This window comes from Trachypithecus francoisi, unplaced genomic scaffold (assembly GCF_009764315.1).
Source record: "Trachypithecus francoisi isolate TF-2019V2 unplaced genomic scaffold, Tfra_2.0 Lachesis_group12, whole genome shotgun sequence".
NCBI lineage: Eukaryota > Metazoa > Chordata > Mammalia > Primates > Cercopithecidae > Trachypithecus > Trachypithecus francoisi.
In genome coordinates, this window is record NW_022681457.1 from 101,850,864 (window position 1) to 101,869,620 (window position 18,757).

General features: G+C 40.5%; 1 protein-coding gene across 2 annotated transcripts in view; it reads right to left on the minus strand.

Moving 5' to 3' along the window:
- Nucleotides 1–18,757, minus strand: part of KDM1A (lysine demethylase 1A) — a 67,559-nt gene that overhangs the window by 4,623 nt on the left and 44,179 nt on the right. For both annotated transcript variants that reach the window (XM_033227897.1, XM_033227896.1), the window contains 7 exons: nucleotides 11,510–11,652; nucleotides 11,059–11,149; nucleotides 8,529–8,663; nucleotides 7,375–7,448; nucleotides 6,165–6,276; nucleotides 1,912–2,044; nucleotides 125–312 (listed from right to left, as the gene is read on the minus strand). In XM_033227897.1, the coding sequence (XP_033083788.1) occupies nucleotides 125–312; nucleotides 1,912–2,044; nucleotides 6,165–6,276; nucleotides 7,375–7,448; nucleotides 8,529–8,663; nucleotides 11,059–11,149; nucleotides 11,510–11,652 (876 nt within the window). The remainder of the gene's footprint in view (nucleotides 1–124; nucleotides 313–1,911; nucleotides 2,045–6,164; nucleotides 6,277–7,374; nucleotides 7,449–8,528; nucleotides 8,664–11,058; nucleotides 11,150–11,509; nucleotides 11,653–18,757) is intronic.

Below are 18,757 nucleotides of genomic sequence, written 5' to 3' on the forward strand. Positions count from 1 at the left end.
TGATGTCACAATTGAGAGCATAGCCAAATGCCCCAAAGCGCAAGGCCCCCTCCTCAACAAGTAAATGACTAAGACTGCTATTTGTATATCAGATCTGTAGACGGAAGTGTCTAAGGCAAGCTACCTTGTTAAGGTTGCCAAATCCCATCCTTTGGACTGCAGATGTTTTCCACTCAGGGAGAGGTGGCACAAACTGAACAGCTGGTGGCTGCTGCTTCAGCACACCCAGGGGAAGGGTACAGAGAACTGCATCGCATTTATAAATAAAGGTTTGACTCGTGGAGCGGGTATTCACAGCTATCACTTCACATCCTGCAGAGGTTGGGTGGGAAAAGACTAGTGGTGATGAATATGACATTGATAAGGACACTGAACATTTAGTGTACAACAGATGGACATCCATCTCTCAATTCTCATTTTTCTATTTTCATTACCTTCATGTTTCACATAAGAAAACTGAGGTAGAGGTGAAATAACACATCTAAGGCCACACAGGTAATAAGTGCCAGGATTCAAACCCTCGTAGTCAACTTCAGAATCCTTGATTGTCATCCCCACACTACCCTCCCCATACACTGGTGATCTAGACTAATGAAAGGACCTTACCATTTACTCAAGTTAAGTACATTTAGACCAAAAATAAAGAGTAAAATGCTCATCCCAACAGAACCAATGTCTTCTGACTGTCAACCAACAGAAGAATGCTACAAGAAGGCTGTGATGCAGATCTGGGGGATGCAGCCTAAAACTGCGGAGCGTGCTATGCTTGAGAATGTAGTCATCCTCAGCTTGTCAGAGTATGAATGAGCTCAAAGCTGACCTCAGAGAGGGTACTCAAATTATGTTAACATCATTTTCCTCATTTATTTTTTAATGAATGTCTGTTTATATACCATATTTATTTTGAGAGATATATCTCTCTCTCTCAAAATAAATATGAAAGCTCAGTACATGCTCATTTTCTGTGGCTGCAGAACTAGAGAAAACGGCACAACATCTATTCTCACTGTTCTCTGTCTGCCTGCAAAAGGCTCAAGGCTGCAGATCTTCTCAGCACTGTCAACTAGAAGCTGCCTCTGATGGGAAAGTTAAATGGAAAACTGTTTCACTGATTGTTAGAAAAAACCAAAACATCTGTGGTGATCTCAGTAACTCTAAGGAAACGGGCAGCATGGGGTAAGATTGATGGCTATGTCTCCATTTCTCATGCCTACACAGTCACACATGGGTTCTCGGAGAGGGAGATGACTAGCTATCTTGAGGAGTTCAAAACGCTACAGTTGCCTGCACTTTACATTAAATGTAGTCTGAAACCAGCAATAATAATGAGTATTGAGCCTATCCCCATAGCAAGCACAGGGAAACTATCTCTGAAGAAGTCAACTTATTAGCAGGACTGCTCCAGAACTAGGAACCAAACGTAAGCGAATTAGCCCAGCTGAATAGAAAAGGCCAAAATGAATCCAACGACCAAAATGCGGATGGTGAAATAGAAGGGGTGGGTCCTACTGGAGCCCTGGCGCCAAAATCCTGGTAGTTACGAATATACTTAACAAAATTAGATCCAAACTCACTGGCTCACCAAAATGGAAAACTTCTTGAGCACTGACATAGTGCTCAAAGGAAATGCTCACTGGGGCATTGCGGATTTCAGATTTCAGATTAGGGCTGCCCACCAGTAATATCCGACTAGCTCAAACTGGAAACTCTAAGACTTGCTTCAGTTCCCCAGTTTATAAAATGATACGGTTAGAACCAAAGACTCTACAGGCTCGATTGTCTGTAAATGCCAGTTTTTACCTATGGTGTCATAGTTTAAACACTCTATCAGGAAATGTACCTGACACCTAACAAAAGATCAGTCCTGTTTCAGGAGAGTTCTCTCTTACCTTTTGTAAAGCAGTGACATACCTGAAGCCGTGTAGCGAACCTGTCGCACTGCTGTATTCAGTTTAATGTCTAGGCCTTCTGCTAAAGCCACAGGCACACATGAGTAGCCATTCCTTACTGTCAGGTGGCTGCCAGTGAACTCAAAGTCATCATCCTAAAGAGAAGAGAAAAGAACATATTTCCAGCCTTTTCTTAATCTGTGTCATTTGCAACTAGTTCTGTACAACAATGAAAACACAAGCTTGTGGAAACAGTCCATATTTTAAGGCAAACTAAATAACAAACCACTCAGTATTTAGTTACAGTTATCAAAGGAAACTGAAGAAAGAAGAGAAAACACCAAAATGTCCCTAAATCTTTGGGCAGTGAGATTAGGGAAGTTTCTTTCTTCCCTGGATTTTTTTTTTTCCCCTGATACAGTCTTGCTTTGGCATCCAGGCTGGAGTGCAGTGGCATGATCTCAGCTCACTGCAACCTCAGACTCCTGGGTTCAAGTGATTCTCTTGCCGCAGCTTCCTAAGTAGTTGCTGGGATTACAGGCATGCGCCACCACACCCAGCTAGTTTTTGTATTTTTAGTAAAGACAGGGTTTCACCACGTTGGCTAGGCTGGTCTCAAACTCCTGACCCACCCACCTCAGCCTCCTAAAGTGCTGGGATTACAGGCATGAGCCACCACGCTTGGCCTTCCCTGGATAGTTTTTATCATCCCAGTCCAATACCACTAAGTCCGGATCTTCTGCGGTGGTTAGGGTAGGGAGGTGGTAGGGGGAATGATAATCTAGGAAATTCAGATGATTAAACATCAAGTGTATTTTATCTGGCTTTTGAATACATTACAGACTTGAAGGATATCAGGGTCACAGTCCTGATTACATTTTCTTTTACCTGAGAGCAAAATCCGTTTTTATTCTTTAAATTTACAGGTTTTAAGTTGAGGAAGATTTCCAAAACTAAGTCAGTCAAACTAGATGCAGGTTAATCTAGGATCATAAAGAGTGGCCCAAGACAGTCCACACAGTAAAAAAAAAGTCAGGATTTCACCTGATTTAAAGATCCCCAAAATGATCTTACTTCTCTGAATTTACTGAAAATTTTTCTGTATAACATTTTTTTTTGGTAAGCTAGTAAGGATTTCTAATTTCATGAAATTCTTGGGGAAATTAGATAAAAATGATGGGCTGGCAGCAACACTCTAGTTGAAATCACTCATTTAAAATTTTATACTATTACAAATAGACACAATATTGAAACATCAAATGATAAATCAATGACTAGAAGGGCCTAATTTAGTATTTATATGAAAAATCATAAAGGAACTGGTAGTTCCACAAGACTTTACCTCTAACAAGTTCAACTCTTCAAATACTAAAAATATCAGATTATTTATAAAGATTAAGAAGTCAAAATAATTTTTTTTTTTTTTTCCGAGACGGAGTTTTTCTCTTGTTGCTCAGGCTGGAGTGCAATGGCACAATCTTGGCTCACTGCAACCTCCGCCTTCCGGGTTCAAGCAATTCTCCTGCCTCAGTCTCCCAAGTAGCTGGGACTACACCACGCCGGGCTAATTTTGTATTTTTAGTAGAGATGGGGTTTCACCATGTTGGCCAGGCTGGTCTCGAACTCCTGACCTCAGGTGATCCGCCCGCCTTGGCCTCCCAAAGTGCTGGGATTACAGGCATGAGCCACCACGCCCGGCCTGTCAAAATAATTTTTATTAGGAAAATGTAAAATGTAAATTAAAATATATAAGTAAAAATTTAATAATTTACTTCCATACTGGTTTTTTCCTTTTTTTTTTGAGATGCAGTCTTGCTCTGTCGCCCAGGCTGGAGTGCAATGGTGTGATCTCCGCTTACTGCAGCCTCTACCTCCTGGGTTCAAGCAATTCTCATGCCTCAGCCTCCCAAGTAGCTGGGATTACAGGTGACTGCCACCACGCCTGGCTAATTTTTTATTTTTAGTAGAGACAGGGCCAGGCTGGTCTTGAACTCCTGACCTCAACTGATCCGCCCGCCTTGGCCTCCCAAAGTGTTGGGTTTAAAAAGGTGTGAGCCACCATACCCAGCCTATACTGCCTTAAGTCTGGTCAAAGTCTCAGATTTAGAGATTGGTTCAAGAAGCCCTGTGATTTCTCACTTGAAGAGTAAATCACACTGAAATTCAAGAAAAGATGGTATAGCCCTGCCCACTGAGAACTATAAAACATCACTGACATAAATGAAAGAAAACCATTTTTGCAGAAGTACACTGTATTTAAGGATAAGAATACTCAATATTGTTAAGATGGCAATTCACCCTAAATTGATCTAGAAATTTAATGCACTCCATCAAAATCCCAGAAAGTGATTTTCGTAGAAATTGACAAGTTGAACTGTTATGAAAATATGTACCTTAAAATAGCCAAAACAATCAAAAATGAACAAAGTTGGAGAACCTGCAAGACAGTATGATAGTGGCATACAGATAGACATATAAATTAACATAAAAGACAACCTTAAATACTCATGCTTACATGCCAATTAATTTTCAACAAAGGCGCCAAGACAAATGAAGAAAAGGATGGTGCTGGAATAATAATTACATAACTATATGGAAAAACATGAACCCTTCACTTACCTTTCCTTATACACAAAAATTAACTCAAAATGGAGTACAGACCTAAACATAAGAGCTAAACCCATACAATTTCTGCAAGAGAACACAGGATAAAATCTTTGTACCTCACATAAGACAAAGATTTTTTTCAGGATACAAAAAGAACACAGTTTAAAAGAAAAAGTTTATAAATAGGAATGGGAGTCCAAGACTGGAAGATTACTTTAGCCCAGGAGGTCAAGGCTGCAAGGGAGCCACGATCACACCACTCCAGCCTGGGCAACAAAGCAAGACTTTGTCTCAAAAGAAAAAAATTGAAGTAAAAACTTTTACTCTGAGACAGATTTACAAAATTAAAGACAAGCCCCAGATGAGAAGGAAATAAATACTTGCAAAACATAAATCTGAAAAAGGACTTCTGCCTAGAATTTAAAGAACGTAATAAACTTCAAACTCATCAACAAGCAGACAATCAGACTTTTTTAATAGGCAAAAGATCTGAGCAGACATTTACTCAAAGATGACACATGAATGGCTCATAAGCTCAGGAAAAGATGCTCTACATCACTAGTCATCAGAGAAATGCAAATACTACTATACTTATTAGAATGGCTGACATTTTAAAAACTGGCATTACCAAGATTGGTGAGAATTTGGAGAAAATGGAATTTTCATACATTGCTGATAGGAAGGCAATTTGGAAAATATTTTGGAAGTTGATTTATAAAGTTAAAAATCCACTTTCCATAGTACCCAGCGATTCCATTCATATTTACTCAAGAGAAAGACATGAACATTTTTTTTTTTTTGAGACGGAGTCTCGCTCTGTCGCCCGGGCTGGAGTGCAGTGACCGGATCTCAGCTCACTGCAAGCTCCGCCTCCCGGGTTTACACCATTCTCCTGCCTCAGCCTCCCGAGTAGCTGGGACTACAGGCGTCCGCCACCTCGCCCGGCTAGTTTTTTGTATTTTTTTAGTAGAGACGGGGTTTCACCGTGTTAGCCAGGATGGTCTCGATCTCCTGACCTCGTGATCCGCCCGTCTTGGCCTCCCAAAGTGCTGGGATTACAGGCTTGAGCCACCGCGCCCGGCCAACATGAACATTCTTAAGCAGCTTCGTTCATTAGAAGTCAAAAAAGGGAAACAACCCAAAAGCCCATTCAGGCTCCAGTGAAAGGATAAGCGACCTGGGGCGCATCCACACAATGGAATTCTACTAAATAATAAAAAGGAACAAACAACTGATAGAGGCAAAAAAGATGAATCTCAAAAACTTCATGCACATCTCAAAAACTATACTAAGTGAAATACATCACACACAAAAAGCTATGTACTGTATGATTCACTTTATATGAAACTGTAGAATAAACAAAATTACAGTAATAAAGCAAATCCGTGGTTGTCCAGGGCCAGGAGCCAGAGCACGGGGGATTAACTACAAAGGAGCAGGAGAAAACGTTTCAGGATGATGGGAATGTTCTATATCCTGATTGTGTGGGGGCTTATGACTGAAATCTGGCAAATCAATAAACTGTTCACTTAAAATAGGTGAATTTCACTGTATTTAAATGATGTCTCTTACTAAAGCTGTTTAAAAACACAGACACAAAATTAACTGTTTCTCTTACAATCTCTCTCAAAGATATGTGCAACAAAAAAAACAATAAGGGAAACTTACCTGATCCCAGTGCTTAAGGGAGAGAGTTGAGAGAGGTGTGGCATTAGCAAATTCGAGATTTGCAAAATGCCAATCAAGTATTTGTCTGTCTCTTGATGAGAGATATACATCACTGCAAAAGAACAAAGGAGTACAGGATTATTAAAAGATATCACTAGTTCTCTCAGTGTGATGTAGGTGATCTCAGTAACTGTGGAGGAATCTAAGCCAGGGCTGTGCCTTAAATGAAGAAATTACAAATCAAAAAGTAGCATCTTATCTGTCTTATTAACCTCTTTATCTCTGATGTCTAGAGCAGTGCCAAGCTCACTATGTAAAGCAAATTACCTGTAGGCCTCATTTGTCTGGGGGGAGAAAAAAAGAATTCTTCATATGAAATTACCTTATATCATAAAAGCTTATTAGTTGTAAAAAAAAAAAAAAAGTCTTATATTTTACACACAGCATAGACTCTATAGAAAGGATGGGCAGGCTGGACACGGTGGCGCATGCCTATAATCCCAGCACTTTGGGAGATCGAGGCAGGTGGATCACCTAAGGTCAGGAGTTTGAGACCAGCCTGGCCAAAAGGTGAAGTGCCATCTAAAAATACAAAAATTAGCTGGGCACGATGGCGGCACCTGTAATCCCAGCTACTCAGGAGGCTGAGGCAAGAGAATCGCTTGAACCCAGGAGTGGAGGTTGCAGTGAGCTGAGATCACATCACTGCACTCCAGCCTGGGCGACAAGAGCGAGACTCCATTTCAAAAAAAGAAAGGATGGGCAGCATCCTTGAATACAGAACAAAACAGATTTACGTGGAGGCTGGATGCAAGTGAAAACATTTCACCAGCATTCACTGTCAAAAACCCAGTGGAAATAAAGTATAATGCCCCCCTAGTTCCCCAAATTATGGAAGTATAAAGCAACAGCACCTTCTACCCCCTCAAAAAAGATAATTTCCATCTATTGCATCTTTATCCAAATATCGGATCTTACGGAGAAAGGCTCTCTCTTTAGAAAGAATCTGTTTAGGTATCTAGGACACATTAAAGTATAGGAGCAGGGGATTTAGAAACCTCACAAGTAGTCACACATTAATTTATTTAACAATTTAAACCACTCACTGAACATAAATAAAAGCTCACTATAATTTGCAACTTTCCTTCTAAATCAAACTGAAAGAACAGTAAAGGCTATCCCTCTGAACTTTTGTGTTTGTTTTCCTTACCTTGGGGGATTCGCTTCCAATTCTTGAAGTTTTTCTTCTAGCTTTCCTTGTGTTTCAGCTAATTCATCATATTCCTGATAAAAATTAAGTGAATCTGAGTTATCCTGAAGGGTCAGATATCCACCTAGTTTCTTTTTTTTTTTTTGAGACGGAGTCTCGCTCTGTTGCCCAGGCTGGAGAGCAGTGGCGCAATCTCGGCTCACTGCAAGCTCCGCCTCCCGGGTTTACGCCATTCTCCTGCCTCAGCCTCCCAAGTAGCTGGGACTACAGGCACCCGCCATCTCGCCCGGCTAGTTTTTTGTATTTTTTAGTAGAGACGGGGTTTCACCGTGTAGGCCAGGATGGTCTCGATCTCCTGACCTCGTGATCCACCCATCTCGGCCTCCCAAAGTGCTGGGATTACAGGCTTGAGCCACCGCGCCCGGCCCCACCTAGTTTCTTTATACCACAAAATATAAGGTCTGGATCATATTTCCTCTTCAGATCACGTATAGGAAGTGTGGCTCAATTTTAGGCTGGGGTTAGACAGAGCTCAGAGATTTTTGTTTTTGGAGACAAGTTACAATTGGGGGCCTGGAATATTAAGGGGAGGCAGGGTGCACACAGGAGAAAATAACAGAAGAAACATATTAGTGTGCTACAAAGTGGGGATGAAAAATCATAGCAAGTACCATTTCATAAGCATGCCATGTCCCTGGCACTGGGTAAGCATTTTATACATAATTGTATTTAAGCTTCACAATTACCCTACAAGGTAGGTGGTTAAGACCATGTTACAGATGAGGCAATTAAGGAGTCCAAGGTTACATGGTTACATGGCTCGAGACTCCAAGTTAGGGATTTGAATCAGACAGTTTGACCCCAAATGACTCTGAAGTCCACGTTTAATACTCTTACTCTAAACTGTTACGGCTAAACTGAGATTTAAGATAAAATGATGAGATTATTAAGACAGGAAAAGAATTCTGCAGGACAAGCAGGTCTTAAACCAAACTAACCCATTAAATCCCCATGGCTCATTATGTACCAAATCGTCTTCACTGCACTGAAGGCACTTGTGATTGGCTAGTAGCTCTCTTTTCCAAAATTCCCCACATCTGTGCTATTTCTTAGGATTCCAAGTAAAACCAGTTACGCCTGTATGTATACCACACCTTGCATAGGGCGGTCAGATCCCTGTGTTTGCTTTTCACTAAGAACTCAGCAGTAATATCTCTGGGTGGCTTTACTTCAGATGCTTCTTTGTATTGCTGATGGAGTTCTTTAATTTTCTCTTTCAAATTTACCATCTAAGAAGGAAAAGCACAAATTTACCACTCTAGATAGTAATGTGGTTTATGTCTGTATCACATGTACCCTTTTTTGGCTCCTCAAAACTGCTATCACAACAAAACAGGGCTACAGTGCAAAGTCCTTAGAATTCTTAAATACTTGTTCTAACCTACATTATTCCATCTGGGAAACAGGAAAGAAATCTTTCAGGGCTTGACATAAAGGTACCACAACTCTATCTGCTAAGTAAGATCAGTGCTGCCTTCTAAAATGAATGAGAAGGATGAGGAGTGTCCCATTAATTTAAATAAACAAACAAAAAACCCAGTATTGAAATAAATTTAATACCCACAAAAAAGAAAATATCGCTATTGTAACTTGAACTTATTTTCGGAAACAAATTGTCATAATGTTTTTTTTTAATTTTTGAGACAGAGTCTCACCCTATTGCCCAGGCTGGAGTGCAGTGGCGCGATCTCAGCTCACTGCAAGCTCCGCCTCCTGGGTTCAGGCCATTCTCCTGCCTCAGCCTCCCAAGTAGCTGGGACTACAGGCGTCCGCCACCTCGCCCGTCTAATTTTTTGTATTTTTAGTGGAGATGGGGTTTCACTATGTTAGCCAGAATGGTCTCAATCTCCTGACCTTGTGATCTGCCCGCCTCGGCCTTCCAAAGTGCTGGGATTACAGGCGTGAGCCATCGCGCCTGGTCCTATAAAATGTTTTTTAAATATGTAAAAGGTCAAATAAAATTTTTTTTTCTAAGAGACGGAGTCTTGTTCTATCACCCAGGCTAGAGTGTAATGGTACAATCTTAGCTCACTGCAACCTCTGCCTCCCAGGATCAAATGATTCTCATGCCTCAGCCTCCCGAGTAACTGGGATTACAAGTGTGTGCTACCATGCCCAGCTAATTTTTTGTATTTTAGTAGAGAAGGGGTTTTACCATTTGGCCAGGCTGGTCTCGAGCTCCTGACCTCAAGTGATCCACCCACCTCAGCGTCTCAAAGTGTTGGGATTACAGGTGTGAGCCACTGTGCCTGGCCAAAGAATCTTAAGGAACCATTCTTATTTATTTATTTATTTTTTATTTTTTTTTTTTTTGAGGCGGAGTCTCGCTCTGTCGCCCGGACTGGAGTGCAGTGGCCGGATCTCAGCTCACTGCAAGCTTCGCCTCCCGGGTTTACACCATTCTCCTGCCTCAGCCTCCCGAGTAGCTGGGACTACAGGCGCCCGCCACCTCGCCCGGCTAGTTTTTGTATTTTAGTAGAGACGGGGTTTCACTGTGTTAGCCAGGATGGTCTCGATCTCCTGACCTCGTGATCCGCCCGTCTCGGCCTCCCAAAGTGCTGGGATTACAGGCTTGAGCCACCGCGCCCGGCCGGAACCATTCTTAATGTTAGTTTTTTTCAGGTTTCTGATGATACTACACAGGCCAAGAATGACAAAGCCTGAGACTGGGCACCCTATAGGTATCCTGCCATTTGGCAGTTCTTAAGTCACTCTTCTCATTTCATCCTTACCACAATCCAAGAAGACTGTGAGCTGGAGACCTCTTCATCAGACCGGATGAAGAAATGAGGCACGGTGAGAGTGAGGCAAGAGTCCAGTCACAGGCACACCCAGAGTATGCACTATAAAGGCCCCCTCCAGGGGCTATTTTCTCCCTAAGCTCATGTGACCTTTGCAGCTGGCAGGGTGAGGAGAAACAAATGGTTGGACTTTAATGCTCTGGAGCCCGGGGCGCTGGAAGGTGGTGGCAGAGAAGAGTCCTAACAGTTCAGCCCTGGGGAACAGAGGTGGGGGTGGTGGCAACTCAAGAGAAGTAATTATGCCAATGAACTGGCTGTTGATTTGTTGGTCTTCACCAATGGAAACTTGGCTCCAGTACAGCTAATCTCCTGCTAGTCCTAGAATTCAGCCGAGGGCACTGGGATAGCTTTAGAATGGCTAAACCAAGCTTGTCCAACTCGTGGCCCAGGACAGCTTTGAATGCAGCCCAACACAAACTCATAAACTTTCTCAAAACACTGAATTTTCTTTTCTTTCTTTCTTTCTTTTTTTTTAAAGCTCATCAGCTGTCATTAGTGTTAGTGCATTTTATGTGTGGACCAAGACAATTCTTCTTCCAATGTGACTGAGGGAGGCCAAAAGATTGGACAACCCTGAGCTAAAGGGAACCAGAAGAAGAGGAAAGATCTATTTCCTCTGGTAACATTTATCAATAATGCCACACTGAAACACTCACAGATAAAACAGTCTCTTTTGTTAGTCATTATTTTCTTAAGAATGAGTTCCAGCTGTGCAGACTTTCTCTTCCATGGAGAAAAAAGTCTTAGAAATGCTTTTAAAATTTCTAAAGACATTTTCTCCTAATAAAGCTTCTTCAGCTATAAAGAAAATACAGAATTTCACCTTGTTAAGAAGTTCTTTCAATTCTTCCTGAGTTTTCACTATCTTCTTCCAATGTTCAATCTGCTCATCTTTGACATGCTTCTCTTGTAACCTAAGAGAGACAATATGTATAATCTGGTCTCAAAGCCAACTTTGCAAAGTAAGACAGGTGCCCATCAAAAACCTTTAAGGGCATCAAGGCCCACTGAAACTTCTAATACTTAGGAACAAGAAAGTTGGCTAGTGGGAAATTATTTCCTAGGCTATGTTAAATACAGTATAATACTATAAAAGCAATGAATTTTAGAAGTGAAAGGGACCTTAAGGGATCATATAATTATTTCAAATAATTTTTATTTTGGATTCAATGGTTTCACATGAAATTAAGTAAAAACTAGCTCAAATAAGACTTGCAGAAAAACTTAAAATGTAAATGGCAAATCTTTACAATAAGCACTATCAAAGTACTTACTGAATGACAACTTCCAATGCCTGGCCAAGGGACACAGGCTTATTATTGAGGACATTGAAGTCTAGTTGATGACTAAGGTAAGATGTAGCTTCTAGCAACCGGTTAAACTCTTGCTCTACCATTTCATCTTTCTCTTTAGGAACCTGAAAATCCGAAGTATAGCAGAGTTGGTCCTTATAAAACTAAACATATCCATCCATGAAAACACAAATGCTCTATAGTTTATAAAAGTCAAAATATGTATCTCAAAGGGGAAACCTTTGAGCACAATGATTCAAATTTTCTTTTCTATGAAGTGGTCAAATCCATTTAAATGAGATATGAAATGTTTGGGCCCTGACAATTTCCTCTTCTCCCACTTCTGCCCTCAGAGCTGGGACTCCACCTCTATTAACAGCCACAAGATTCACACTGGTGCTAACTGAAGTCACATGGAGCACAAGTGGCACTGAGCTGACATGCATTAAGTTGAGCTGGCTAACATGCAAACAACACACTAGAAAAGCCCCAGAGAACAAAAACTATGTTAACAAATCTGAGGACCTTCCAAGAATAAGGGCAGGATGGGAAAATAAGAAGCCCAAGGTATCTGCTTCCCCTCAAAGATGAATCTCAGGTGGGAGGAGGGAAAAGAGAAATGAAATTCATGGCTACTAATAAGAACATACTAGCATTTTTGTTCTTTTGCACAGTAATAATATTTTATGGCACCAGTAAGTTCAGAATTGAATGTACAAAGCTCTTAAGAGAGTCTATGAGTAAATGAAGGACCAGAAGGTCTGGCTCCTCATTGATGTGGATGAAGCAAACAGAATGCAAAGCAGATCATCAAGCTGGAAGACCATGATCCTAAGCCATGCTGTGTGCCTGCCTACCGATAACATCAGTTAGTTCACAAGCATCCTCCCTCTGCTACTGCTTAATTCAGCCCCAAAGTAAACTGTATATGCAATCCTATTGTTGAATTCATGGCAGAAGTGAGAGAAAGAAAAAATATGTTTAAGGCAAGCATTGCTTGTTATAAGCTGGGCTGGTATCAGCTGGGAAATGTGATTCAAAACACAGAATTTCACTACACAGTCAACCTAAAATTGGTAACACAAAAATAAAACATGGAAGTAAATTCTAGTAAACACTAAGACTCAGGAGGAGCAACCTTTTACAATCAGAGATAACTGACTGTTGACAAGACCATCCCAATAATATTCTACCTCTCATTTGAAACTCCACAGTTTTTCTACTTCCCAACTCAACAGATGATTTTGAACCCTGGCCTCTGCTCCTTCACTGATCACACAAGTCACTCTATGAGATAAGCCAGTGTGTGGCAGAAAGAATCTGGCAAGAAGGGCAATCTGCTCCCAAAAAGAAAGAGGACTGCAACTCTCCTTTGAACTGTAAATATGACAGACACCATAACTGATTTAATCAAAATCACATTCAAAGCAGTAAGTTCCAAAAGACTACACATGGGAGAGATCAGGGTGTCTTTATAATTAAAGAATTACCCTTAGCCTAAAGAAAATCTAAATCTCTAAAAATATTCTGGTTCGTGTTAAATGAGGCAGAGAATCAGGCTTTGGATGCTTGGTGCCATTTATATCAGGAAGGTACCTAGGACTGGTGGATCAAAAACCTCTGACCTATTACTCATTCAACTCAACGGTCAAAAAAGAGCTTACTTTTATTACACAGCTATGAGAGCTGATGGAAGAGACAGACCCTTTGGTCAGGAATTTCATTTACTTTCTCAGCTACTTTTCCTCACTGATGTGATATGTGATGGTCATACAGAGCGACTCCAACAAAGCCGAAATTTTGCTCAGAAACGTGCTACTTCTAGTGCAAATCCTGCAATGATGCTACAAAAGATGGTTCTGGAAATCTAAATTTGGTTCTTCTTTCAAAAAGGAAACAATTACATTTCAATGTGAAATCCAGGTAGTTATGAGACCTTAATTCATCACAGATGCAATGCGTATGACTGATTTTCTTGGAGTATAAAAGTGGTATTTCTATGTGTTGCTTCTAAAATGCCTAGCAAGAGGATGCTACAGCAGCAAGAGGGACTACTAGATCACATATGCCTCTACAATAGGGCAGAATGTGTCAATACACAAGTGTGCAAATGGTACAGATTAAAGCTCTTCCAGTGTCAACTGGATGGTTTGCTTCAGACAAGCTTTAATCTTTGCAACTAGGATGACAATCACATAGGGAAGTTCATACTGAAAAAGTACACAGCACTCAGGCTCAGTAACTGGGGTCCAGGGTGTGTGGTAGAGAAATATTTAAAGGGACACTGTCAAGGTTAGAGGGACCAAATTTGACCTCTGTTTCCTCCCTCTGTTTGCTGAGCAGCCCACTGGATTCATTACACTTTCCCCCTTAGTCCACCCACACCACCCACAAAAAACCTAATGTTTTACACGCGCTTTCAATGACAAAAACTCAAATGGCACCAGCCCAACATATAGGCGCAACTCTACAACAACAAACCAGTGTGAATGTATGATGGAGAGGATCTTTGAAAGGAAAAGATTTAGGTTTCAAGCTTTTAATGGGTTATTGTAAACAGTGAGGAAAATGATTTGAAAAATTATGAAAAAAATACCTTGACAGTGTCCTTTTAACCAGTGCAGCAGAGAGAGAAATAAACTGTAAATAACAGCCCAACAGCCACGTCAAGTTTAGTTTTGTATGACAGCAATAAAATCAAGGCTTTAAACACATAGCATGACAGAAGCATTCTGTTAGCTCAGAAGCTGCAACCACCAGAGAAATAAGGAACAGATAGTACAGAGACTAAATGGGAAAGTCAAGGCATAGAAATGGCCAAAAGAAAGGCAGTTAAAAAAAGGCGGGGGAGTGAGGGGGAAGTGTCAAAAAGCAGTGAGGAATAAAGCAAAACTCAAAAGAGGAAAGGAAAAACACAGAACAGTAACAACAACAACAACAACAAAATCAAACAAACAAAAACCAAACCAAAAGATTGCTGCCACATTTGACTGACACCAGATAACAGGACTGCATCTCCGGTACACCATTCTAACCCGAGGCTCAGTTGTATGAGATTATGTGAGATTGTCAGCCACCAGGCCCCATCCATTTTCCACCTCAGCAATTACAGAAATATTGCAAGTGCAGCCAGGGATACCTCTGAAACCTGGCTTTTTCCCCCCATTAACATTAAAATTTCACTTGGAAATTAAAGGAATATTTGGAAAATAATACATAAAATACTTGTTCCTTAGGAAATCAATACTGACTGGGAGAAAACCAAAATGTGTTTTTAATACCTTTAAATCAGAATCATTTCTAAAAACAAGCTAGTTAGAAATATTCTATTTAACATACCCAGACAATAAACGGAACTAACAAATGACTACCCTGACAACCCCAAACTACCCATACTTTAAGTCATTTATTTCCCCTTGATGAGAATCCTTGGATTCTATTAGCTCTACAAATTATTATGGAACAACAACAACAAAATGGAATTGAAATATTGGCAATCGCTAAACATAGGTCACAATAATTTAAATCTTACCTGACTATTCTAATCTAGATCCTTAACTTGTATCCCGAGAAAGAAACTCAACGAATGATTACAATGGGTTTTAAGTACCACATTAGAAGGCAGGTGGATTTCCACACTGCAACACAGTGAGAACTTGTAACAGCAAACTAAAAAGCATTTTTGGAGAAAGGACCAATAATGTAAGAGCCTTCTATCTAAGAAGCAAACAAAATGGACATCACTTTAAACAGATTTTGACTGACTTTTTGAAACCATTTATTTCTCTATGAAAGGCTCCAGGTAAATAGTTCCTTCAAGACTAAGAGAATTTGAAGAATCTCATTGTTCCAAATAGGTTCAATCCTGATTGTCTTGGTCCTGTAGATTATATGGACTATCTCTAAATGTGTCCAGGGGAAGGGAAGCCTGTGTGTCTATCCCATGCAGAATGTGGGAAAGCCAAACACCTTTCTGGACAAGGTCCCTGATCCTGCAAGAAGTAATCTCAAAGGAAGAAGGACAGCTCTCTTTAGTTCTACCTCTGGTTTCATTCTAACAAGCTCTTTAGGTCTTCAAAAACATTTTACACCTATCTTACTTCCAGTCTTCATAAACTCTCCAGCAGCAGAGCAGAATGGAGTTAAATGCAGCAACGTACACTAGGTAATGAAAGGTCTGAGATTTAGCCAGAGAAATCCCCAGAAAGAATCAGAAAAAAGCAGTAATTGCCAAATCTGACTAGTGGAGGCCACAGCCAATCTCCACCTCCCCATTCCATGCCATCGAGCACTTCTAGAATGATGGTGAAGCAGAAGATTAACATTAGTTCATTTGGTAAAACCTGGAAGAAGAAATTTACTTCTGAAGAGTCTCTAATTCAGATTCTCCTCAACAGCCAAGGGAAATGAGATACAGCTATTATTCCTACAGAAGGAATATATCCTTAATGCAAATAAAATTCAACGTGATTCTAGGCTGGGTGTAGTGGCTCTTATCTATAAATCCCAGCACCTTGGGAGGCTGAAGCAGGAGGATCACTTGAGTCCAGGAGTTTGAGACCAGCCTGGGCGATATAGTGAGACTCCATTTCTACAAAAAATTATTTTAAAGTAGCCAGGTGTAAGGGTGTGTGCCTGTGGTCCCAGCTACTCAGGAGGCTGAGGTGGGAGATCACTTTGGCCCAGGAGGGCAAGGCCACAGTGAGCCATGTTTGTGCCACTGCACTCCAGCCTGGGTGACACTGCAAGATCTTCCTGTCTCCAAAACAAAATAATCAATGTGATTCTATAGAGACTGTTGTCTCCCCCAACTCCCACCCCATAAGGAATCTTTTTGACTTCCTTAAAGCAGTGATTAGACTGTATGGAAAAGGCACACACAAGATGTCTAAGTAGTTCTCTCTAGCAGTTTTTAGTCCAGTAAATTCTTGTTAAATGAATAAAAACAGTTTGGAAAAGCAAAGTCAGTATTATAACTATAATTAAGAGGGCAAAAACTATTTGCAACTTCAGGACCTTTATTAAAGGAAGGCATGAGATTTTCACATTTATAAACAAGCATGGATTGGCAGTAATGATTTTAAAGGGCAGAGAAAGACTGTCATAAAGATATTGAAAATGTTTCTTCAAAGGAAGAAAACCAAAAAGGCCAACAGGTCTGTGTCAAAAGTGTACTAACCTAAGCACCACTGTATAAGAACAGAAATGAAAACTGGCTAAGTTATGATAGATACCTAATACACCTATAGTTAATGGTCTTTGTAAAAGACCTGACACCCATTACTTTTCACATGTTGTCTGTCATTCTCTTAACAGCTGAGCCATTCCCAAGAAGAAAATCAACGCTCAGTTTTTCAGAGTAGTTACTGGACCCTCTAGATCTCACCTGGTAACAACACACACACACACACACACACACACACACACACACACACACACAATGACCAGACACCTTGTGATACAGAATGCTACAGTACTGTGGGAATTTGATTAAGATACCCTAAAAAAAAAAGTAAAGCCCATGAGTTACTAGCTGGTGTACAGGAGATGCAGAAAACATTCAGAGCCATTTCCACTGTCTCCCCGACCAATCATGTTTTCAGTCCCCTCAGCAGAGACCAGCAAAATGTTCCCTGAAATATGAATTACCCTATTTCCCAACCTTCTCCATATCTAGTTAAAGCTGTTACTGATGACAGCATAGGTCAGAGTATAACTCCATCACCAATCAACTGAAGGCAGCTGCTATACTAGCTCTGATTGTTTTACAGGCTTAAGGTAGTGGAGATCCCTTCTATTTAGAGGGATATGCTTAGTATCCCTACATTATTTTATATCTCTATATTATATCCATCATATTAATATATTTACTAGGGAAGTCCTTGTTCTAGTCATCCAAAGCTATAAAATAAATGTCCCTTGTCAAAAACAAACACAGAAACTCAATATACTAGCTACAAACATAGGAGAGAGAACAGAGAGGTCAACTTTTTTAGGGATTCTTGTGATTGTGATTAAAACAATGACATAAAATAAAAATCACTTGCTATATGATTTCTTTTCCTACAGCAGCAAAATGTCTGGGTATGGAGATATGTCCTTAAGACATTATTACTAGTGATACAACTCTGAGTAACTTTCTGGCCTTCTACAGGATGGCATCATTAATTACTATATACTAATAACAGAATCAACAAGTCACTCTTTTTTTGACTGAAGCTGTCCACAAAGCATGCAGAAACAGAACCAACCCCATTTCATCCAACAGTTTACTAAAGAAAAATCAATGACTGAATGAATTTTTACTTTAGGTAGGCCTTGCTGGCTCCTGGAGTAACTACTGAAACAAAGCTCTCAGAGAAGGAGACTCAGCTGATGTCGTCACACAGGCAGTTAGAAAGAGGTGCATACACTCACCTCACCCCATCTTCCCTGAAATGTCAGTAGGCTGTAATCAAACAAGTATGGGAATCTGAACCAGAACACCAGGCAATGGATTCTGGTTCTTCAACTTACTGATTATGATAACTTTAGGCAAACACACGTGTGAGCTTTAGTTTCTTCTCCTGCAATAAGAGAATAAAGCTACTGACCTATGAGCTTTAGTTTCTTCTCCTGCAATAAGAGAATAAAGCTACTGACCTATAAGCTTTAGTTCCTTCTCCCGCAATAACAGAATAAAGCTACTGACCTCTCTTTAGATTGCTAAAGCCATGAAACGTATTTGTAATTATAAGCATAAATTAGTGGGGCTCTTTGTACTTGTCCTATAAGCTTGTTCAAAAGCTAGTTTAGGCCAGGCACAGTGGCTCACGCTGGTAATCCTAGCACTTTGGGAGGCTAAGGTGGGTGGATCACCTGAGGTCAGGAGTTCAAGACCAGTATGGCCAACATGGAGAAACCCCATCTCTACTAAAAATACAAAAAAATTAGCCAGGCGTGGTGGGGCACGTCTGTAATCCCAGCTACTCAGGATGCTGAGGCAGGAGAATTACTTGAGCCCGGAAGATGGAGGTTGTGGTGAGCCAAGACTGTGCCACTGCACTCCAGCTTGGGTGATAGAGCAAGACTCTGTCTCAAAAAAAAATAAAAAATAAAAATAAAAAAAGCTAGTTTACTAGTCAACAGTTTTCCATTCTTACTCTGAGACAGACAACTGGAGACAGCAGTACAGAAACACTAGCATGCCTTATGTTTGATTAACTAAGGCAAGCATAACTCAAAGCTGCA